General features: G+C 39.2%; 1 protein-coding gene across 1 annotated transcript in view; it reads left to right on the top strand.

Annotated features, from left to right (window-relative positions):
* The window catches only part of NAV2 (neuron navigator 2), a 169,161-nt gene that overhangs the window by 125,693 nt on the left and 19,264 nt on the right, over positions 1-24,204 (top strand). The window contains exons 15-27 of the mRNA XM_026040221.1: positions 457-748; positions 1,650-2,352; positions 5,914-6,381; positions 7,021-7,086; positions 8,359-8,403; positions 10,532-10,692; positions 12,860-13,048; positions 17,216-17,268; positions 18,524-18,547; positions 18,668-18,742; positions 22,431-22,514; positions 23,081-23,192; positions 23,829-23,974. Coding sequence (XP_025896006.1) covers positions 457-748; positions 1,650-2,352; positions 5,914-6,381; positions 7,021-7,086; positions 8,359-8,403; positions 10,532-10,692; positions 12,860-13,048; positions 17,216-17,268; positions 18,524-18,547; positions 18,668-18,742; positions 22,431-22,514; positions 23,081-23,192; positions 23,829-23,974 — 2,418 coding nt within the window. The remainder of the gene's footprint in view (positions 1-456; positions 749-1,649; positions 2,353-5,913; positions 6,382-7,020; positions 7,087-8,358; positions 8,404-10,531; positions 10,693-12,859; positions 13,049-17,215; positions 17,269-18,523; positions 18,548-18,667; positions 18,743-22,430; positions 22,515-23,080; positions 23,193-23,828; positions 23,975-24,204) is intronic.

Here is a 24,204-nt window from a genome sequence, read left to right as displayed (position 1 = left end):
TCCTCGTGCTCCGGTGATCAGATTGCCAGCAGAGAGATGGGGAACGGCGAGAACAAAGGAGAGCTAGCTGTGCRGGTTTGAAATGGGTTTTAGGCACCGCAGTGAAAGGCTTCTTGTGAAACTGGAGATGCGGGATTATAAATGTCATGGAGCTGAGTATGTCCTTGGTAAATGAACTGTTTATTTTTTATTGTCTCCTCTTCTGGGGAAGATATTCTCTTACTGGGGAAGTTGCTTGTGTGTTTTTTGTTATCTTCCGGAGCTCACTAGAGAATGAATGTTATATTTATGGTTTGTTTCTTACTCGGACATTTCTTGGCCAGAGCCGTGTTATGTCTATTGACAATTGGACCTGGCTGCTGAATTTATTAATCGATTTGATGGTTCTCATTTGTGAAGCTTCTTAAAAGAAAGACTCGTTCTGAAGGTCCTATTTTCATGTATTCTCTCTCCTAGACTGATGCAGAAAAACATTCCCAGGTTGAGCGGAATTCCTTATGGTCTGGCGATGAAGTCAAGAAATCAGATGGAGGATCAGATAGCGGCATAAAAATGGAGCCGGGATCTAAATGGAGACGGAATCCCTCTGATGTGTCTGATGAATCTGATAAAAGCACTTCTGGTAGGAAGAACACTGTTATTTCGCAGACGGGTTCCTGGCGACGGGGCATGTCAGCTCAGGTTGGCATTACCACACCAAGGACTAAACCTTCAACCCCCTCAGGCACGTTAAAGACACCTGGAACAGGTGAGACAAAGTGTAAGAGCTACGCGGCCAAGAGCGTGTTCAGTAGCAGAGCTGTTTAAATGCAGAGGCAGAACTTGAACTTCAAGGAAACCTGTCGTTACTTTTAGGTGTTGTGTAAAAGTAGGCAGCATCTTTTATCTCTACATTGCTATTTCTGCTCRTATGAAAATCCATATTATTACACCGTGGAAGTTGTTTTCATGGCAACCCTAATCTTAAGCCAAGCTACTTATTGGGCATAGTATTGCCATATGAAGAGCAGATAATACGATTTAGCTCGTTAATACGTGCTTAAGTTTAAGAGCATACATTGTGTGYGGTTGAGGACGTTTTCTCAGTACTAAACCAGCATGCTAGTTTATACTTAGAACGCTCCGCAGTTCTGAATTTTCCTGTAAATATATTAGGCGTTTTAGCAGTTGTAGATGTGTGGATGAAAACTGATTGYATTTGTGTAATGAAATAATATAAGCTAATAACTCTTCTCTTRCTTGATCGTGTACGCAAATCGTGCATGAAAAAGTTGAGGTCACTCACTTACTTTCTTGCCTTTTAGAAAAATTTTACTAATGCCCTAACACCACTCCTTCCTGATGATGAAAAGGGGTCAATCTGTGGTAGCTACCGAGGGAAACATTTCTTTTCCTATCTGTCACTGTTACATAAGACTTTGTTCTCTGTTTTTCGTATTCTCAAGGGCAAACAYGCCACATAGTTTCGCTGGCAAGTCTGCATGTATAACTCATTAGAGTGGCATTTAAGCTTAGTGCAGACTAGATCATAATTTTTAACCACACTCTTGTGGCTAACACGCTTTTGCTTTTCATGCTGCTTTGAGTTTCATCATTTGCTTGATGTTTTCAAGTCATTAAATATTAGAATTCTTTTTCTATTTTTGTAGGGAAAACTGATGACGCCAAGGTATCAGAAAAGGGTAGACTATCTCCTAAAGCTGGACATGTTAAACGTTCCCCATCAGATGCAGGACGCAGCAGTGGTGATGAATCCAAAAAGCTTCCCACAAGTAACTCTAGAACAACTGCTGCTAATGCTAATGCATTTGGATTTAAGAAACAAAGCGGGTCAGCCATAGGCATGACTATAATCACTGCCAGTGGGGCAACTATCACCAGTAGATCGGCCACCCTGGGAAAAATCCCAAAGTCATCTGGACTCATGGGTAGGACCGCTGGTCGGAAGACTAGTGTTGATGGCTCTCAGAACCAGGATGATGGCTACTTAGCGCTTAGTGCCCGAACTAATCTTCAGTACCGTAGCTTACCCCGGCCCAGTAAGTCCAGTAGCAGAAGTGGAGCCGGGAATAGATCTAGCACCAGTAGCATAGACTCCAACATAAGCAGCAAGTCAGCCGGGTTGCCTGTCCCCAAAATGAGAGAGCCGGCCAAGGTAATGCTTGGAAGCTCTCTGCCAGGATTAGTCAATCAGACTGATAAAGAGAAAGGGATTTCGTCTGACAACGAAAGCGTGGCCTCATGTAATTCTGTTAAAGTGAACCCTGCGTCCCAGACTGCTTCTAGCGGAGCTCAAAGTACCCACCAGCAAGGAGCCAAGTACCCCGATGTGGCCTCTCCCACTTTGCGCAGGTAGGCAACAAATTCGTTGATTGTGGAATGATGTTAGTTGGAGCTGAATGACCAGGACTCGTCCAGCCAGGCCTGGCTGTGTTTTGTGGACCACTCGCTGTTTAGGGTCCTCCGTCAAGGTCTTTGTATTTAAATTTAATTTCACGTGAACAGGTTGGCCAGTGTTGTGAATCATTTATTGCAAGACACCAGCAAGCATTTAACGTTTGGGAAAGAAAAAAAGAAGTTGGGTAGAAAATTTGCCAGTTGCGATGAGGTTTATTCATTACAACAAGCGTTTGTAAAAGCATTACCCATACTGAGATATCACAGAAATAAGGATTTTCTTACATGAATGTTACAGATAAATTCTTTCACCGAAATATATATTTAGCAGACCTGGAAGTACTCCAGCAGTGACTCAAATTACAAGTTGCCAACAGCAGCATTTTTTTAGATTTTCGTTAAAATGACAGCATAGTTTGATCYGATATACTTAGATTCACATTCCTGTCCGCAACAAGTATCGCCCTTGTGTGGCTTAGCCCGGTGTGTTGTGAGACACATAACATCGGGTTATTCAAACTGTGTAGAGGAACCCCAAGTAAAGTTTCTTACTTGGGTTTTCTTACTTTAACCTTTTTTTTTTTTTTCAACAAAAACTATGTCTGACTTCCATATCTCCCCTTCTAGCCCACATGCAATTTTAACACTGATAATACTGAGCTGAGTGATGCAGGAATTAATCTGTCACGCAGCGTGCATCAGAATATTGATACCGGTGAAAGATTCTGTTAATATTCTTTTTCATTTTAATTTGAGTAACTTGTCTGTTTCGAGCTGCAGTGTTTTGCATTTCATTTTGTCTCGACACCCATGCGATTACGCTGCCCCATCCTGCTTCTGGTGATGTGATAAAGCCCCATTCCATCCGAGGCACCGCTGCAAGCGTAAGAGCCGCGATGGCAGCTCAGGCTAAAGCCATAAYGAGTCCAAGACTGGTCTTTTGGGAACGAGCGATTTTGTTGGGATTGCCTTTGAGAGGACAATTCGAGCTATTTCATTTGTTTTATTGCTTGTTATTAGCAGATAAGGCACATTTTTCGAACCATTTAATTTTCATCAATGACTACTTAAAATAAAAAGCTCAAGTAGGCTTTTCATCTCTACAGCATATCCCATGACAAATGCAAATTTTCAGTGTTGCATGCCTCAAGCACATACAYATAAGTCTGAATATTTCCTTTAATTACTGGAAAACTATGTTGCTGGCCGTGGAATTGAAATACTACACTAGAAATAAGCCTTTTAAAAGAAGGCACTGGGAGAGTAGCAGGCACATGGGGTTCTTATTACCAGGGCTTTTTGAGACTTAATTTAACTATTCCTGTTTTGATTTACTATTTAATTTTTGACTTTTSTCCAGACTGTATAAATGAATAGTCATGTTCATAATACATAAATGCATTAGATTTGAATTTGGTATTGTCTATTCCTGATATCTAGAATGTCAATTAAGAGCTTAATTTTCATATTTAGTTCCCAGTTGTGCACTTGATTTTTTTTTTTGCCTATTTGCTCTGTCATTATTTTTTAGATTAAACTGGAATCTATGCTTAAGAAATGGTAAAATTTAACCTTAAATTTGCAAACATGCTTTGAGAGTCATCACTGTCTCTCTCCTCTCAGTATTCCCTATAACACTAATATGCATTTGGCTTTTTCCTTAAATGAAACGGCCTAGATATTTTCTTTTTTAAACTGTTCTATTGTTAAATTGCCCCCAAGATTTTGCAATRTTTAGGACACCACTTTTCCCTCAATGGGGGAGAGGGGGGCATGCATGGCCCAAGAGCCAGCTCAGATGTGTTTCCTTCAGTAGTGGTAGAGAGGAGATACYGTGTCCTCCAGTCTAAAGTTTTTCCTTCCAGGGTTAATCTCTTTATTGAGGTGACCGAGTTGCTGGGGTGGATTTTCCCGGAACAGAAAGGAATGCTCCTCAGACCGCATCCCCCTTTGTCTGCATTTCTTAGGAGGCCGTAGTTCAACAATCCACTGCCCTTGGCAGCAAAGGATTGCTGCCCGTGCCGCAGTGCATCTTGCTTTAGTTGTCTCAGAGGTGCTGGGAAGCACTGAGGAATCAGGAGAACTTAAGAATAGCTTGCAAAAATCTCGTATTTGCTTTATTTCTTTTCTATTAAAGCTCCATGGTTTTATTTCTGAGTTGTTGGCCCCAGTACAGCTAAAGAGGTGGCATGCTATGGCCCAGGAGTATCAATACTGCAAGTTGCTCTTGCTGCTAAAGACTCTGCATCATAGCAGTATGGTTTCCTTTTTTTTTTTGTATTTGCTCTAGGAACATGGGCTCAAGTACGACTCAGGCTCTAAATCCCTGCCAGAATGGATTTTATCCTTTAAAGGCTTTTGCTTGTGTAGGTTGGAGCCTCCTCAGCAGTGAGGTGCTGTGCTGAGCCTAGGTGAATCAGGTTGCCCAGGTCTGGGCTGGTTTGTGAATGGATCAGCACGTAGGTATTGGAGCAATGCTGGGTATAAGACAGGCGCAAGTGAGCGTCTCAAGCTGAGCCAAGTGTTGTGCCAGGGCTTTGTGGCAGGAATACGATGACAGTAATCCAGTGGAGATATCCCAGACATTGCTCGTGCACATGGAAGCTGCAGGTAGTGCATGTGCAGTAAACCTAGTGTGTGGACACCAATGGGCTTCATTTATAAAGACACTAGCTATTTTACACAGCCTGAGTTTTGGGGAAGTCCTGGGCAGACTTCAAGTACCTGAGCTTTGCACGCAATTAGTGCAAGCTCAAGAGGAAATTCCCCTGGATCCGTATCCCCTGGCTTTGAAAGATTTCATTCCTAATGCTATATCCTGCTGATGTGGGAACAGCAAGTTCACACAGAGCAACTGCATCCATCCTTCTCCACCATGCTTTTGTATCCCCTCMTTTGCACTAGTTCAGGCCCTCACCTGATATTTACTGAGCTGGCTCGAGGTGTTGCACCAGATCAAATCCAGTCCTCACTCGAAAAGTTAATTTTCAGCCAGTTCGGCTTCCAAAAGGAGACAAGCCTACACTTGAGATCAGTAAATATTTTTTACTGTTGCAGTGCTACCGGGGTGCTACCTCTGTACAGAGCATTCGGTGTATAGGTTTGTATAAATTTTACCTGGACAACAAGCAYGTAGCCTCCAGGGTGCTGTTGTGCAGGTTAATCAGTGCACTATTTCTCTGGTGTCCTTTTCCACTGAGGATCAGAACGTTACATGACGGCATTTTAGTTCTGTGAAGCTGCATTTTTGCTTCGTGGAGGTGTTACTTGATGATTCAGAGAGCAAAATGTCTAAGGTGGAGTTGAAGTTATAGAAATTGTCTCTGGACTTGACTGGAAGCACACTGAACACAAGAGGATTCATAAATCTGTACTCTTATGTCCCATCTAAGATCGTTTTCTTAATTCTGGCTTTCTGAGTCTAGGAGGATAAGGGCTCTAGGTATGAAATACCTTTGCATTTGTCATTTAATATTCCATTTTATATATTTTTTTTCCTGTTATTTTTTTTTACAGACTTTTCGGTGGAAAGCCTAGTAAACAGGTTCCCCTCACAACCGCGGAAAATATGAAAAATTCGGTTGTCATCTCCAACCCTCATGCGACTCTGAACCAACAGGGTAACCCGGATTCCCCCTCTGGCAGCGGTGTGCTGAGCAGCGGGGGCAGCAGCCCTCTGTATGGCAAAAACACCGACATGAACCCATCCCCACTGGCTTCTAGCCCCAGTTCGGCGCATTCAGCCCCTTCCAACAGTTTGACGTGGGGGACCAACGCGAGCAGCTCTTCTGCCGTGAGCAAGGATGGCATTGGATACCAATCTGTGAGCAGCCTGCACACCAGCTGTGAATCCATTGATATCTCCCTGAGCAGCGGCGGGGGGCCGAGCCACAACTCCTCCACTGGCTTGATTGCGGCTTCCAAAGATGATTCCTTGACCCCCTTTGTCCGAACCAACAGTGTTAAGACTACGCTGTCGGAAAGGTCAGTAGGCTTTTCTCCCCTTGTTTCTGTAAGCTTGCTGTTAATCTCAGGAGAAGTGACGTTCTGGCGCTATCTGGCACTGCAGTCGCAGTTCAAATGCTCCTTCTTACAAGATAGTATTGGATGATGTTGCTAAAAAGAACAAAGAAAGAGTTTGTTCTTCAGAGAAGAACTCATAAGAGAACATTTTTCACTAGAGCATTGGTTCAGGTGAGACTTTTTGTTTGCTGCAGTAGCCAATGTAATTTTTTTTTACTACAGTATTATACCTGATCTTTGAATTTTGCATTGCATTGTCAACTGCTAGTTGATCCAATTGCAGAATTCAAAAAAAAAAAAAAAAAAGAAAAACTCCACCATTGTTACAATCTTAATTTGAGATTCGACTATTTCTTGTTTTACTTCGTGTTTATAACATTTGATAAATCTGGCCTGTGGGTGCTTGAATTTTGTACTTGCCTCTTTATGAAAGGAAATCACTGCTGAAAATGATGTTCTGACAATTTTGTTTTCTCTTTCTCTCTCTCTTTCTCTGTCTCTCTTTTTTTTTTTTTTAATAACAAATCCTTTCTGTTCTCTGCTCTTTACATTCTAATATTCCTTCTCTTGTTCTCTGTCTTTCTGAACCGCTTCTTCTAGCCCTCTTTCTTCCCCTGCTGCTAGTCCCAAATTCTGCAGAAACACTTTGCCCAGGAGACAGGACAGGTAATGCTGTCTCGGGACGGGCAAATGCACAAAAGCTGTAGGTTTCGTTGCCCATCTCAGTGAAGCAAATTGTTTTGTGAACGGCTGTGCTCAGTTGAGTCCTTTGCTGTGTGTGGTGTTCAGGTGTGAACTGACACGGAGACATGCCAGTGAGAGTCCACCCAAATCCCTCCTCGATCCCCTTCAATCTGGAGAGCTGCATACGGCAGAGTTGTCCTGGGGGGGGTTTTGTTGCTGTTACTACGGGGAACATCTTTGCATTTGTGTATTTTTGTTGGTTGCTTTTTTCTTTGCCAAAGGCTCTTGCAAATCTTGCAATGCTTTTTTTCTACCAATCCAAACTCTCACTAGCATTTCAGCATTCCTCTGGCATGCTGCTTTCTTTCTGCTGCATTGCAGGCCTGTCACTTTTGTCATCGAGTCCCGGCGTCATTCAGTGTTGTCAGTCTTTTACTGCAGCTTGGTTCGTGAGTGTTTTGCAGAGACTTGTGCATATCYATCCTTGTAAAAATGAATGCAAAAGGGGAAGAAAGGCAGCCTGAATCTAAGCATTCCAGCTCGCTTTTGCTCCCTCTTGCAATTTAGCCACTGCTGCACTTGGCATCAGCTGTAGTTTAGCTGGAGGGGTTGTCAATAAATTAATATTTTAAGCGGGTGCATTTTCCTTCAAAAACAAATTAACAGACTCTGTACGGTTACAAGTTCATCAACTGTAAAGTCACATACTACTAAATACTGGGTTCTTGGAAGACTCATAGACACATTTTGCTTTGAAAATGGGATTTAAGGTAAAAATGGGAAATCTAAGCAGGCTGTGCTTAGTTCTTTTCCTGCCTTATGTTGCAGTTGCATGGCAGTAACTATCTGCACTCCCTAGGTGGAGGCTGCTGAAAAAACAAAAACCCACCTGGAAGGCAACATTGACTTGGAAAGTCTCAGCTGTTTTCACAAATATTCCGCTTCACGCCTGCTGAAATACATGTTGCTAAGCATTCATTTGACACACGGTCTTGTTGTTTAAAGAGCCATTTTTGTTGGATGTGGATAGGAGAACAAGCAAAACGGCTTTGTGAGCAGATGGGATTCATTGGCATGGTCTCATCAGATGCATGATTGTGAAAATCCACCTGTGGCCGAGGAGGTTGTTGCATGTTCCTTGAGGAAAGGCYTTTTTTCCTCTGAAAAGGGGATGTGGATGTTTATGCTTCAGCCTGCTCCTATTCCTTCCCTTTTGCCCTTCTCTGAAGTTCTTCTCTTTTAACTTTTCTGCAGCGACCCACACCTTGATAGGAATACTTTGCCTAAGAAGGGACTCAGGTATCGGTGTTTCCGTGCAGTGTAACAGCTTTTGTTGTGGCTTTGGACTTGGCTTTGTGTTTCCGTCGTGGCTGTTGGTGATAGCAAGAGGTGGAAAAAGTCTCTTTCTTTCCCCCTTCCTTTCTTTTCTTCTTTCTCTCTCTTCCTTTCTGTAATCCCCAAAGAAGATCATTTACCGCTATGCTTTATTTCCATCCAGTGGCTTGTCCGTTTGAGCAAGAACTGTGGCTTTTGCTGGCTGAATTGCTGGAAAGCATCTCCTAATCCATGCCCGGGCTTGAGTTGGAAGCAATAGTTTTGCAGCTTTTATGGCTCTCGTGTGAAATGACGTGAAATTGTCTTCACGATAAGAATTTGCAGTATCACGCTGAACCTTTTGTGATGAGATTGGATACACTGGGGTTAAAAGGATATTTACTCCAGAATATGTGTATATAGGTCGCTAGGAATATTTTTTAGCCCYTCAAGAGAAAAACAAAACAAATAATCCCCAAACTGACAGAAATTGGACTAATTTTGTGTTTGTGTAAGGTTGTGATTTTTAGAACGTTAAAAAATTGCACTAAAAAGGATTTCTCCATTGATGCAAGCAATCCAACAACATCACRAACATCAGGCCTATTGGTTAAATGCTTTCAATGTTACTGAATTTACAAGGAGTGTCTTAGAAAACTTAGAAAATTGCAACTTTGGAATTGCTATGTGCTGCTTTTGGGATCCCTGAGCTGATGCCTTGAAGTTGCAGCTGCAATTTATTCTGTGCTCTACATATTATYCTTCACAGCAGCTTTAGCACATGAAGCTGAGTGCTAAAAGCATTTCTTAAAATGGAATTTTTGTTTAAGATGCTTGTGCGGTTGTTAAGTATGTCTCTAATAAATCAGGACTCTCTTTTAAGACTGAAAGATTTGAGTGCAGAAGAGGTAGGTATGAATGCTGGAAAAAAAAATCCTTAGTGTGTTAAAGCAAAATAACTGTTTATAGCCCCTTTGTTCATAAAACAGATATATATACGTGCAAACCTTGAGGGATGCAGGTAGGCTTCAGGCAGAGCCTGTTGCATGAGCTGAGACACGAGTGATTTTTCTCTTTTATTTTTTTAAGTAGGTTGAGTTTTTGCAGTGCTTGGTCATTATAGTGCTCACCTCTATTTAAAATAGTCTTCATAAAGTGTATCGTTTACGCAGTACCCAATCAAATGGAATCTAATTAAGGAAATAGATACTGTCAACTGATTGGATTTTAATTAATAGGCTGCAGTTGTTTAAGTTGTGGAAGGAAAGCTTGGTAACTCATAAACATGTCTCAAAACCAGCTAGCTCAGGGCAGCAGCAGACAGGTTAACACGTTCTTCTTTGAAGCCAATACTTCACTTGCGCTCTCTCTGTTGCTCCCTTTGTAATTCCTGTGCTAATCTACCTACTTTTCAGGCAAACGTAAAAAATCATCATTGAAACTCTGCCCTGTGGCAGGTTGTTGTTTTGCCATTGGCTTCAGCATAGATAGGATTTCCACTGTTTACCTACAGAAAAGCATAAGCACAAGCCCCTTTTTTATGATCTAATTCTGTTAGGCTTGAACTAAATGGGATGTACTTCCAAAGACTTTTAAAGTGTCTGTAATATGAGTTATTATGGCACAACTTGTTTAATCTCATAATGGCTTAATTGACTTGAATTTGACTTTAATATGTCAAAAGGGCAGCTAAGCTTTGAGAAGGACCAAGATACTAAAGTAATGATACAATTTTGGCCTAACCTAAGGCAAGGAAAGGATTTCCGAGTCGTCACTTCATTTCTCCATTGCACATACCTATACACACATAGTGCRCTTTCACACTGCTGCCCTGCACTACTTCTGTCTGCAACTTTTTGCTTACTACTAGTTTATTTGCTGCTGAAGTCATAGGAGTTATTTTTWCCAAACCCAAAGAAAGTAACTTAGGCTTGGGAAAAGCTCCTTTATTCAGAAATCTATTGTTTGTATCATCTTAATCCTTAAATTTTTTATGTGCGGTTCTTTTTGTCTTCTCCTTCTCTTCCTCTCCCCAAGTCTTGAGCCTTTTCTTGTGTTTTGTCTTATCTTTTAAGTAAATATCCAAGCTCATTTTGAAAAAACGTTTTTGCAGATACGCTCCTTCATCCCAACTTCGCACTCAGGACGATGCAAAGGAATGGTTGCGGTCCCATTCGGCCGGAGGCCTTCAGGACACTGCTGGCAATTCTCCCTTTTCATCCGGATCCAGCATCACATCACCCTCTGGAACTCGATTTAACTTCTCGCAGCTTGGTGAGTACTTATCTCTGTAGATAATCACAGCAGTAGGTTGTGCCTTGCAAAGACTCTCTCCGCAGCTCCAAGTGCCACCTTGAACCTCGGGAAATACTTTTCTTTGAAACGAGTGCAGCTAATCAGCGCTSTTATCTCCGGTGCCCAAAGGTCCCATTCTTGCAGCGCCTCTTTTCTATGAGTAATCACATGTTTTTATTATAAAACGGGAGCTATTCGGGAGAGCTGTTTGTTAATATCACACATTGCTATATTTAAAGGGATTAAAGTGCTGCCTTGCTTACCTGCCTAGTAATACTACCTTAAAATTCAAGCATATTTCATAGKATATGTGCCAGATTCATCCTTCTAAGGTATTCTACTCTTTATATATATTTTTCAGTTACCGTGTTTAAAAATCAGAAAAAAACCTTATCTGGAATAATGATAGAAAAATCASGGGAATTTTAAACTAGAAATGGCATTTTTTTTCACTTAATTACAYCAGTAAAAGCAAAAAAAAATTTAAATGTATGCTTTCATTTTGAAAGAAGTAGAAGTCTCATTTTGTATTGATCAGTAATTTCATGTTCAAGCTGAAACACTTGCAAGGTTTTGTATAAGGAATAACTAATATGAAATGTGCAATAATTTTTTTGTGAGATGAAAGTCTGCTTAGATACTGAGCCTTGTAGGCACTGAGGTCCATCTGTAATTTTACAGCTCCTTTTGTTTTGTTTTTAGTAAGTTAAGCAGTCAGTGCACTATCTGGGTTACTCTGTAAAAAGATCCAGTTATCGAAAATACGTGATTGTCTCTGGTATTCAGTATTATTTTCATGTCTTGCAATATGCTTCGATATGAAGATACATACATACTTATATATATATATATATATATATAAAACAACATTGTCTTTAGGGGACATTTGTTAATGATGTTGAACCATTTTCTTCAGTTTCTTTATGACTTTCAAAAGCCTGACTATGCTACAAAGAGAAAAAAACAGATATTATGCTAAATAGTTAAGCCTATATTTGTGARCTTGATATGAATTTGCAACAACCCACGTGGTCACCTATTTCTACTGCAGTTTTGAGTTGCAGCAGTGACATTGTAGGGCCCCTGTGTGAGTGTGCTGCAAATACAAAGATTAAATAAACAGCTTTAAATATACCAACACTTAGCAAAATTTCAGCTGAATATACAGACAGTGTCTTTACGTTGCCAACAGCTAACAAACTGTCAAGCTCATGGAAGTGCTTTGGTAGTCAGACAAAAAGTTAWAGTTGTTTTAGGCTCAGAAAGTTAACTCTTTGTGAGGAATATTGAAGATCAGTGACATTAATATGCTTTAAAAGCTATTTGGCCTCAAGCAAACTAACAGGAAAAAAAAAAAAAAAAGAAAGATAATTTAACTCTATTCTCTGTATTCTCCGTAAAAGAGGTTGGAGATATTGAAGAGTTGCCACTTTCATAGCAAATGTTGATATGAAAGGTGAGCAGAGCACTTTTGGAAAAAAATACTGTATTTTCTACATAAAAGGAAGTAAATCTTCACGCAAAAGTTTTTGTTTTWAAAAAGTACGGCACTGCAGTGGAAGTTTATTGCATGGGAAAGTATTGGCTGTTAAGGCAAAATTAATATTTGGAGCCTGTCTTTTGACCTGAGAACTGCTCAGACTTCTTRGATCTTAGTTATGTAAAGAAAATTCTGAAAAATAAAACTACTAGAAGATTAACTTAAATATCATGATTTCTCTTTAGTACGAATAAAATGTCACTTTCCTGGAGCGTGAAAGCTTTAAATGGCTATTTCACGGGCCTTGGTCTATCTAGGCAAAGATTAAAGTCCTTCAGGCATTTGACTCATTCTGAGGAAGAACTGTTGCAAATGAAATGAGGATTAATTAGTTTATGCCTACAACATGTTATTGAGTTCATTGAGCTTGCCTGTARTAGCACAGGCTTACCAGCCCGTGTTTAAACTTATTTACTTGTGTTTTCATATTCATTAGCTTGATTTACATACCTCTTACACGAACCCATTAAATTTAGAAATATAATGAAGTCCGGACAGGAAGATAGCAAAAATTTGTKGAAAAAAAAAAGGTCTTTTTTGGTAGTTGAACAAAAAACAAGTATGGCAATTTGTGGTCTCACTCTTTGTTTCTTCTTTACGTTGCAGCAAGTCCAACTACAGCCGCCCAGATGAGTCTGTCAAACCCAACCATGCTGCGGACTCACAGCCTTTCCAACGCCGACGGTCCGTACGACCCTTACAGTGACACCCGCTTCAGGAACAGCTCCATGTCCCTGGATGAGAAAAGCAGGACCATGAGCCGCTCTGGCTCCTTCCGTGATGGCTTTGAAGAAGGTTGGTAATGTCTGTGGAAGTGGAAATGGTTGGTAATGTCTGTGGAAAATCCCATATGGTTACATGTCACAAAACAGATGGTACCCACTTTTGGAAGTAAAGGACAGGTTAAGCCCTGGGAATGGTCCATAGGAAGGTGATAACCTTGGATCTATTGCTTCTATTACTGGATGCTGGCATTAAATCTTCATTTTGGCGAAGATGAGGAGCTGGCTGGATCTCAGGTACTTTATCAGGATGGGTCACTCAGTTTTCCGCTGAGCAAAAGCCACTGTGAATGGGGAACCCACTGTGTTGGATGCAGCTTCAAGAGGCTTCTGTGCTAATTCTTTATTGAATTCAGCCAGTCTAACTCTGGGAGATTTAATTGTATTTTAGAGGCTCACAGCTGAAGATCTTCATTAGGGGGTTGTAAATGATTAAATAACGCTGCAGGGCTGAAAACTCTGCCCTTGCAGGAACTGACCCTTTTTTGTACCGTGCTCCCCGCGAGCCGGATGGTCACAAATAGTGATTGACTGAGGAGGTCAGTTTAATGCCACTGTGATGAGTAGCCACACTGTTACTAAAGAGTCCTTTAATATTATCAGTTTAATGCCACTGTGATGAGTAGCCACACTGTTACTAAAGAGTCCTTTAATATTATCAAAGCATGAATTTAAATCACTGCTTTATTGCATTTAGATGATTTGAAAGAGCTACCATAGCAAAACTTCAACTGTCACCCAAGACATCCTCAAAAAAAAAAAAAAAAAAAAAAAAATGCAGCATTGTTATTTTATTATTTTAAACATGCATAATATTGCAGCCAAACCGTTTTGGAGTATGAGAGGGTAGACTATGTTGTAGTATTAAGAAATTTTTGTAAAGGAGAGAGACCAGAAGAACTTTTTTGTTTTGCTTTGTTACTCACCCATGAGAGGAATCATTTCAAAAAATAAAAGAAAAAGCAAAGAGTTTTCCAGGCCAAATGTTCTACAAAGCACTGCTCATTCACCTTTCTAAACCAAAAAGTGAAACCTAAGAGCACCCTAGCAAGTCATGAACCTGAAGTCAGTGGAAAAATACCGCTTTTAAGCGAGGAAGGAATTTGACCCTGCAGCAAACGTGCTGATGCAGTAGTCCAATTCAGATGTTCCTAAATTTTTTRGCACCCAAAGGAATAATAATATTTTATCAGATGGGCTGCGAGCTTTGGTGCAGTCTGTATTTTTGCCTACAGATTAAAGGCCTTCCATCAGTGCTGTGGTGACACTGCTGCAGGGAGCAGAACAGCCCTGCACCTCCTGCTTGTTGCAGTCGATCAGAAACTCAGTACATGGCTTATGGTAGAATTCATCATATATATATATATATATATATATATATATGTTCTATAGATATATATATATATATGTATGTAGATAGTGGTGAAAACAGTGTCAATGGAGTCTAAGTCACTGTCTTAAGTAATGTTTACCAACCTACCTCTGAATTTTTCTTGGCATGTAGGGTTACAAGATACTTGATTCTCCTTAACAGGGTCAGGATTTTATTTGTAAAAGACTTTATTTTTTTTCTTTTGTCTCCATGATATTCTGTCACATTTTCTTATAAGGCAGCATTTAGATGGCAACTTTTCTGATTCTTTTTTTCTGGTTCTGAGACTGTTTCACTGCAAAGGGTTTCGGGACGGGGAGATGCCGGAAAAAGCAGCCTCCAACGTATGAAGAGCTCCAGGGAAAAAGCTTGACCTAATGCTTAACTCTTCTCTTTGCTACCCCATTTCCCTGCTTCCAGGGGAGAAAGTCTTCTCCAAGAGCAGCTTTACTACTGCCTCCATCCTGAGACTTAAACTTYCTTGAGAAACAGGAATGAAAGAAACTATTTTGAAGATTTAATTGATATTTTTCATTGCCTTCCATGTTACTGACCAAAATATCTGTTTTTTTTTCCTACTGTTTGGACAACTGAGCAGGGCTGCACTGTTTTTTTCCTAATGTTAAAATAATACAGGGTTGCCTGCACAGTTATAGTGTTTAAAATAACAGCTTCCAAGCAATTTGGGTTTGTAGTCTGCGTGCAGATGCATGTTAGCTGCAGAACGCAGGAATCACATCAAGAGCATAGCTGCCTTCAGGCTCCTAATTAAATAGCCTTACGGTAGCCATCTGCAGACACTTTAAAAAGAAATTGCACAAAAATATTAACTCCTTGCTTGTCCTTGAGTCTAGAAATCTCAAATTAGGTACAACGTCAAATGAAGCACTAGTGGTGTTTTACCAGGCAGGCATCTGGGTCCCAAGCAGGGTTGCATTTTCTTTCCCATTTTCCCTTTGTTTATCTGAAGGATAAAATATAGGTGTAAGAAAAGTGGCGAGGCCTTAAGATCTATAATATGAGAGAGTTTGAATAGATTAGGAAGCTTTAGCTTAGAAAAATGACAGCCAAAGGAGGTAATAATACATAACAGATAATACATAACAGAGTCATGAAGGTTATTCATGACATTGCATATCACAAATATGAGGAGACTCTCAAGGAACTGATGTGGCTGTAGGTCTAAAAAAATTGTGAAGAAGTACTGCTTTTTAGCTGAAAATGTTTGGTTTACAGACAGAAAACATCAGTGGACTCAAATGTTATTGCACAGTAATGGCAAGTAGGTCCTGGTGGCTATGGGAAATAATAGTCTGAGTGTAATTCCCATCTCAGGAATTTCCCTCGCTGTTGATTCCCAAGAGATGCAGAGATGTACCTGGGGGAAAATCCTTGGGTATTTGCTTCGTGTTTGCAGCCCTTTCCCTGAGCGTTTGCTGCAGCTCTGCAAGGGGTAGAGCTCAGACCTCAGGTCTGACTCATTCTGGTTATTTTTGTGTTCTGTTTGCAGTCCTGAACATCTAACTRTAAGCATCATTTTAATTGAAAATATTACCAAAGCAGAAAAGCGAAGGGGTGTGACTTTCTTTATTGTGGGTTTTTAAAATTGTCTTAAATTCCTCCAGAAGCCAACTTAGACTCTGTTTACTTCTCTTTCCAGCCTTGCCTTAGGATATAATGTCAATGGGAAAGCAGAACCCATTTATTATGAATGTAGGAGAATTTCAGTAGGTAATCAGAGCAAAATGGCAGCTTTTTTAAACTTTTTTTTTGGCTGCAGTGTTTAGATGGAAGTAAGAGAGATTAATGTGATTTTGTGTGATTTGTATGAAATTCATCTACTTGGAATGAAAGCTACAGGAGAAGTATTTTGTTTCTAAAAATAAAAAGGAAAGATAATTTTGCATGTTTCATTAAYGGAAATTGTAGCTTCAGGTAGTTGTTTTTTTAACAACATAATCAAAAAGAAAATGATGTGATGTTTTATGTAAATGCTAACATCGAGGTGATGGTAATGACCTGAAGAATCAATGTATATGTATGCTTTTCACTGAATGTATATTTAAATGCAAAAGCTGTTTGAGCTTGATTCCTCTCCAGAAAAGCTTTTGTAGCTTTATTTTCACTCAAATCAGTTTTTGTAGGAGAAAGAGAGCTATGTCTTTGCTAACGAAAAATTATTACCTTAAAATATTATTAAATATTTTAATAAATAATAAATAATAAATAATAAATAATTTTATTTTTAATAAAATATTATTAACTTAAAAAAGACCAAAGCTGCTTGGAGGAGAAACATTCAGAGCCCCCCTGCAGCCCCTGTAGTCAGCACGAAGGTACCTTTGCTTCCAAATCTGCAGCCCCCAAATTAGACATTTGACTTGTGTGCTCAGAGTCTTCTTCCTGAGTGCCTGGTTAGATCCTGGAGCTGGCTGGGCTCCTTAGAAAAAAAATAAATTAAATATTATATAAGTAAATATTAAAAACTAGTAAAATTAGTAAAATATAAAAAAGTAAAATTTTAAATTTAAAAATTTAAATTTAAAATTTTAAAGTAAATATTAAAAAATAAATAAATTAATGAACAAAATAAATAAATCTGATCTAAATCTAAAGAAGAAGTAGGTGTGCATTGTTAGCTGGTCGTATTTTCTTCAAATTGAGCATTATTAGGACAATAATGTAATTAAGCTTGTGACAGATGATGAAAATATTTCCTCAATAGAGTGATAGATGGTGATGGGTGATGTGTGCATGATCCCTTTCTGTACCTGTTGTATTTATATTTGGTTTATTTCTTTCCATTAGTGCACGGTTCTTCTCTCTCCTTGGTGTCCAGCACATCTTCCATATATTCCACAGTGAGTATAGTGAAATGAACAATCTGGGTTTATTTATCAAATTATTGAAATGACTGGTCTTATTGCACAGGTTACTTTTGTCCTACAAGAAAGAGAAAAACACACTTTTCATTTGATTGCTTTCTGTAGAGAAGTATTTATCGTTTTTAAAAAGTTGTGGATGTTTAGCAGCATCTGCATGAGAAGGCAATTTATTTTTTGAATCAACATTTTACTTTATGTTTTGCTGCAATAGACCTTAGTGGATCAGAARGGATTTGACCTTCCAATTTGCTGAATAAAGTAATCCCAGACATATATTAATAATTTGCTTAGTTTAAATAGCTTTTTAATAGCATAGTTCTTAAGAATTGTAAAGAAACCATTGCTGTTGACTATAGCAGAAATATTTTCTCCAAAAGTATGTATTCATTTAGGCTATCTGATCCTGAGATAAGGTTTACTGCCCTTCAGAAATAGATTTTTTTAAATTGCATTGCATTTGCTTATTTTCTTTCAATAGTCTCATGAAGGATTTTTCATGTAGAAAGTGTAATATAGAAGACTCATTAAATKAAGAACATACTTACACTGTAATAGGGCGATGACTGTGACACATACACGGTACCTTGTGTAGCTTTTACCTAGTTAGATGGGGGGTAACTGCAGTGACTTGGGGCCCGAGCAGATCCCAGTGCACACAAGCCCAGACAGAAATATTCAGCAGCTGATGTTTAAGCCCTGTGGTTTCCTGCTCTTGGTATCCAAACTAGCTCAGTTAAAGTTGGCTTGTTTTATTCTGGCAGGCTACAATCAGAATTTTGGGGTGTTCTTCAAGCACAGCCTTTTTGGAAAGCAAACAACGTGTAATAATTCACTTCTGAAATACGTGTTAATTGAAGAGAGCCTTTAATTTTGAATTGTTATGCCAGGATGATGCAACGTCGGGCTCACCACACAGCCCCAGGTGGAACAAGCCTGCGTGCTGCCCAACACGTTGAAGGGCTTGCTCTTGGGAGGACGTGCATAACTGCTGATGAAGAAAGGCCCGTCAGGCCAACACTGTGTATTATTTCAAATGCTTAATTATAGTTACATAACACAGTCTTAAGACCGTGATAATAAATGAAAGGAAATACCACCTTCCATTGGCCTTGCTGTGGTTAGAGCCATCCAGTGAGCCTGGGCCACATACAGTTTTGCATACAGGAAATTTGCCATGTTGGTCACAATTTGTTGCAATGTCCTCATATATTTCCCTGGTTTTATTTTATAGCCTGAAGAGAAGTGCCAGTCAGAGGTAAGAGCACATTTTTTTTTCACATGCATAAATATGCTGTCGAGACACTCTGCGTTTTGTGTCTTGATAGTTTAGTTCTCCATATCAAGGTGCAGTAAAGTTATCTTTTACAATATATAGATTCGCAAGCTACGAAGAGAGTTGGATGCGTCCCAAGAAAAAGTGTCTGCTCTGACAACTCAGCTGACTGCCAACGTGAGTACAATTCAGAGAGCAAACGCTTGCAGGGAATGCTTTTGTTGCACTACCAGTTACCACCTCCTTTTTTCTAAGTGACTAAAAAAGATTTCAGGTGTATAACATTCATTTCATATTGTCTCTATGTCTAAAAATAAAACTGCTTGCATTTGGGACCTTTCCAAAATTAATCTATTCTATCCTGACTTATGCATGTATTTATATACTGAAATGTAATATTTACTTGGCTTTATACATGTGTGAGCCATCTTTAGGTCTTGAAAGAATCCAGGTGCACTGAGAATTCATTTGCACTTATGTTTGAAGAATGGACATATCCAATTTCTGCCTAGCATAGTCAATAGTCTTGCTTGTTTCCTATGAGAAATTGGAATTTGATAAGGAATKTATTGGATTGGTTTGGATTTGAATTTAATTTGATAGGAATTTGATTTGAAACCAGGCGGTGTTGAGGCAACACCATGTATGARCATGAGCAAGATTATTTGTATTTTCTGTCACAGAAAATGTGACAGATTATGTGTATTTTCTAGTCACAGATAGCAGATATCTGAAAAACAGAAGCCTGCTAGAAAAATAAGCAATTCTAGAATAAATAAGCCGTGCTTGCATAGTCATCAGATCAGATCACACAACAGTAAACTTGGCACAATAAAGGACAGATTTTATCTGAGCAATGACTCCAACCACAGGAAGGATTCAGGGGGAAATCCACTGTAATGTTTGCTGCRGGCATCCCGGTGCTTCATCCAGCTTGCAAAGTAGAGAAGGAAAACCAGCATCACACTAAATGTGGAAGGCAAACAAAAGCATTATGGCTGCGGGTAATTGTTGAATCGTATTCAAAGAGGAGGAAAGAAAATTGATCAAAAATTAATTCTAATGTTTGTAGTTTGCAGGACTTCTTTTTTATTAAAGAAAATCAGCATCATATATGCCTTGCTAATGTTTCATTTTTTGTTTCCTTTTTTCCTCATTCACTTTCCAAAAAATCACTTTTTCTCATTCTAACTAACTTTCACTAAAAAGTTCATTCTGTTTAAGCTGCTTAGATCTGAATCTGTAACCCCTTTGCCTGTGAATCAGCTCCAGCTTGTCGCAGCGATGTCTCTAAAACTGTCCTGCTAACTGTCCTGTTTCAGTCTCATTCTGGGACAGCAGTTTCTCTATGGACAATATACTTTTTTTTCCATATAAAAGGCCAGATCTGTATCCGAACAACTTTAGGGAGATCGATTCTGTTTGTAAAGATGATGCTTTATGACACTTCCTTTACAGGAGATTTGTTTTTAATGCTTTTAGTGTAAGCTATTTGAATTTCTATCATTTTTTGATTTATCAATTTTTTTCTGAGTTATCCTGTATGCACACGATAGCCTTGATGTTATTCTGAGTACATATGGGGCAAAAAAAAATGTGAAAATAGTTCCTKCAAACTAGAAAGTAAAAATAACTATTTTCTATAGCCCACAATCTGTTTCCCACATGCCGTCTTTTTAAACTTCTGCAAAGTTACTTCTCCTGCCCCTCCAACAGAAACTTTGCAGTCTGTTCTTTAAATAAATATTTACCTTTTCAAACACATGTAGTGAGGATTTAATTTATCTTTTTGCTATTTTTCTCACAGTCTCAGCTCCGCTTGTTTTCCCAAGGGCTGGTGGGAACAGGAGATGCGTGTCCCCGTGTTATTGTACGGCTCCTGTTTGTTTGCACTGTGAATGGGAGAACAGTTATTTAGGATAAATCATCTGTGTGCTGGATGGGCGACTAAGTCTGGAAGGGCTCCGTGAAAGATTGTGCCGTTCTGCATAGACCCAGACTAAGAGAACCTCCTTTTCTGCATGGAGAGCTTTTGCAAAACATTATTTGTGCATGTTTTTTTTAAGGCAAAAAAAAAATGTAATAAATAATAATAAAGTTACTGTAGGTCATCATGGATAATCCAGCAAAACTGTAGCTGAGTTATGCCTGTGTTATTGATTCACATGCAAGCTGACCTTGGTATTACTAACTTTGCTGACGTCTTATCTGCTGTCCATTAGAGAGAGAGAGGATGATTGACTAAGTTGGGATAGATAAGGGTCACCAAGCATAACTCCTTATATTAAGTATTCGGAAGACTAGGAATTTTAGAAAAGACTTTCTATATTTTCTGGTAAATACACTTTAAAATCTAAAAATATCAATTGTCAGGTAGTGATTTTAAGATTGTACATATTTAGGATCGTAGCTTAATAACTATGGAAAAAAAAAAAGCAGCCTTGTTATGGGTTTATTAGTCTGTTAGTCCATAAGCAGTATGGACTAGCAGATCCATCCAATGTCTTTTGCTAGTCTGCATTTCTTTTAGTGCAAACTTAGTGCATCAGTATGTCATAACATTTTAATGACATTGTTTAAAAAGACTTGCAAAAAACACTTTTTAAAAACCTCTTCTGAATAGCAATTCTTCAAACGTTTTTTGAACTTTTAAACCAAATTGTAGTTCCAGAGAACTAAATTTTTGTATGTAGTCTCTAGCAGTTGTAAATTAAGAAGAATGATTTTCCTATGCCTTCGGAAGCATTTAATTTTCTGTATTTTCTTCACATATTTAGTAATTGCTTAGGCAAAAAGATGCTGCATTTTCAAGCCTTCTCTGTGCATCTAAAATGAACACTTGAATTGCCTTCTAATATCTTTATAATGAAACACTTTCATGCTTACAGGATACTTTACACGTTTTTACATGATTTCACTCCCSCTATATGATTTTTCAATAGTTTTTAATGACAATACTTTGTTAAGAAACRAGACTAATGCTCCTTTCTTTAGTTCACAGAAAGTGGAGTTCTCCTCCTCTAGTTTAGTACAGATCATGGAAATSTTGACTTTCAAAAATCAATAGTATCATGAGAGAATCTTAAATTCTCTAAAGCAGACTTGTGCTCTTGCCCATGTTTGTTTTCCCTTTCTACTTTATACTCAATTTCTTCCTTTCTACTTCATTTTAATTTTCAGGGCATCCATCTTTAACTTATCCGCCATAATCCTAACTGCCTATTTTTTTTTTTTAATTGCTGTTTGGAAGCTTTCATTTTATTGCCAAAAGCTTTGCAGCAAGAGTTTCCCTAACTCTGTAAGCAGCTACTTGAAGGCTATCATCAAGCAGCTCTACGGATGCTAATAAAGGTCCATATAAAAAGTCAGAGATGAGTCTCCATTCAAGAATTTAATAGCAGGAGGTGTTTGGGCATGGTTTATTTTGTCTCTCTCTCCTTCCTGCATTTCATGACGGATCTGTTTCCCAAAGTGTTGCCGGCAGCTGCCGCTCAGCAGGGCATGGTTTATAGCCCCAAAGTCCGTGGTTTTAGTTTTCTGCTAGCAGTCACTTGACATGGGCAGCCTGTCGCCTTGGAATGTTTTGCAGTGGATCTGTTGCCTTCAGCACTTCCAATTTTCCGCAATTAAATTCCTCTCAGTAATTTCTTTATAAACATTTTTGCAACGTACGCTGAGTTCATATGGCCTTTCCTAATCTATCCTATTTTCTGTATATGATTTATATAGGAAAACAAGCAATGAAAAATAACAAAACAAAACAAAAAAAGCACACGCTAAGTAGTACACTTAAATACCTGCATAAATGTTCTTGTTTGTGCGGGGAGAGCAAAATATTCACTCTTTGGTGTCGTTTGCTTTTCAGGCTCACCTGGTAGCAGCCTTTGAGCAGAGCCTGGGGAACATGACCATCCGACTGCAAAGCCTGACCATGACAGCTGAGCAAAAGGCAAGTCCCAGAAGTATTTGTGAATACTTGTGTGAATATAGTGAAGGAATAAAATGTAATAAKAACTTGGTAGGAAATGCTTGTTTGCTTCACTGGTATTTTACGACAGCTAAACAGTGTTCCTGCAAATTGTTGCTTTGCAACGATTTATGTTGCATCATAAAAGGATGCAGTGCTGAGGGCTAGCATCCTTTTATGATATATTTCTTCCCAGTGCATATACATGTGCACGTCCAAAAGAAATACTATGACAAACTGCAACTATGCTTTGTAACATAAATAACGCTGGATTTTTTTTAAAGAATCTATCGGAACATACACTATTTCTGTATTAAAGAGCATGYTTGTTTTTACAATGGAGTATTGCAGTAGCCAAGCTATTTTGTAGTCTGTTGAGGGTGTGCTTCCCCAGGTAGCTCAAATCTCATTGTCATCTCTTTTTACGTATGTATTCCATTAATGCCCTCCCAGGTACCTTCAGCTTCAGGTCAACAGATGGTGCCTTGGGAGTCATTAGATACCATCTGTGTTATCAGAGGTGTCACCAGTTTTGTTTTGTGTTCAAGGATTCAGAACTGAATGAGTTAAGGAAGACTATCGAACTCCTCAAGAAGCAAAATGCTGCTGCCCAGGCTGCCATTAAYGGAGTCATCAACACACCTGAGCTCAACTGCAAAGGTGAGAAGCAAGYGCTGCATTTAGCAGCTTTGCAGGACTCAGGAGACGTGAGTCCCCTTGATAGGATCTGGTGTAACTGGGCTTGTCAGACATCTATTTTGTCTCAAGCTCTAGTTACTTTTTTTTTTAACGGTATAACGTGGGKTTTTTTTTATGGATATCTATGTAAATAGTACAATACGGTAGAAAATGAAAGTGCTAAATGATTGAGAAAGCATTTTAACAAAACAATTCTGTGTGATATCTCAGAATTTACTGACAAGATTTGGTAATTCACCCTTCTAGATACTGACATGAGATGGGAGCAAAGAAAGCCCTTCTCTAGGCCATGGCAAGCTGTGTAATGGCCTTTTCTTCAGCATTTTCCRTAATTTTCCTGATTTTGACTGAATGCCATTTTGTAATATCTCACTTCTCTTGCATTGGTTGACACTGGGTGAAAAGGTTGGAAGAATCTGTGCCTAAATTTTATTCTCTTCATGAGAATCAAGGCCTAGGCAAGACCACTTTGAACTGTGTCAGTGCAAACGTTTGCAAATGTCTCTATTTTCCCAAATACTTCTTTGAAATTGAATGATGGGCACAGATGCTTGAACTTTGCAAATAACTTTGCCACTGAAGCCCCTGCTTGTTCAGGTCCTGGAGCTGCTCAGCCAACAGACCTGCGGATCCGAAGGCAGCACTCGTCGGACAGCGTCTCCAGTATCAACAGCGCTACCAGCCACTCCAGCGTGGGCAGCAACATAGAAAGTGACTCAAAGAAAAAGAAGAGGAAGAACTGGGTGAGTATATTTGAGCTGATTGCATGAAGTTTATATAAAATTGTCGGAACACGCACAGCACAGTCTAGTCATTCAACTCCTCCCTCCGTTTCGTGCAGCAGGTCAGCACAAGGACTATGCACTGTTTAAATCCTGTGTAAACTCCCTTTTGGAGATTTGAGTCATACGTGATGAATATGCTTGAGTTGACTATGTGTAGGAATGAATTTTACTATAGCAGCCCAAAAGAG

This window comes from Nothoprocta perdicaria, unplaced genomic scaffold (assembly GCF_003342845.1).
Source record: "Nothoprocta perdicaria isolate Ctin4 unplaced genomic scaffold, notPer1 scaffold_251, whole genome shotgun sequence".
In the NCBI taxonomy this organism is placed as follows: domain Eukaryota; kingdom Metazoa; phylum Chordata; class Aves; order Tinamiformes; family Tinamidae; genus Nothoprocta; species Nothoprocta perdicaria.
This window is presented reverse-complemented; position numbering and strand designations above follow the sequence as displayed.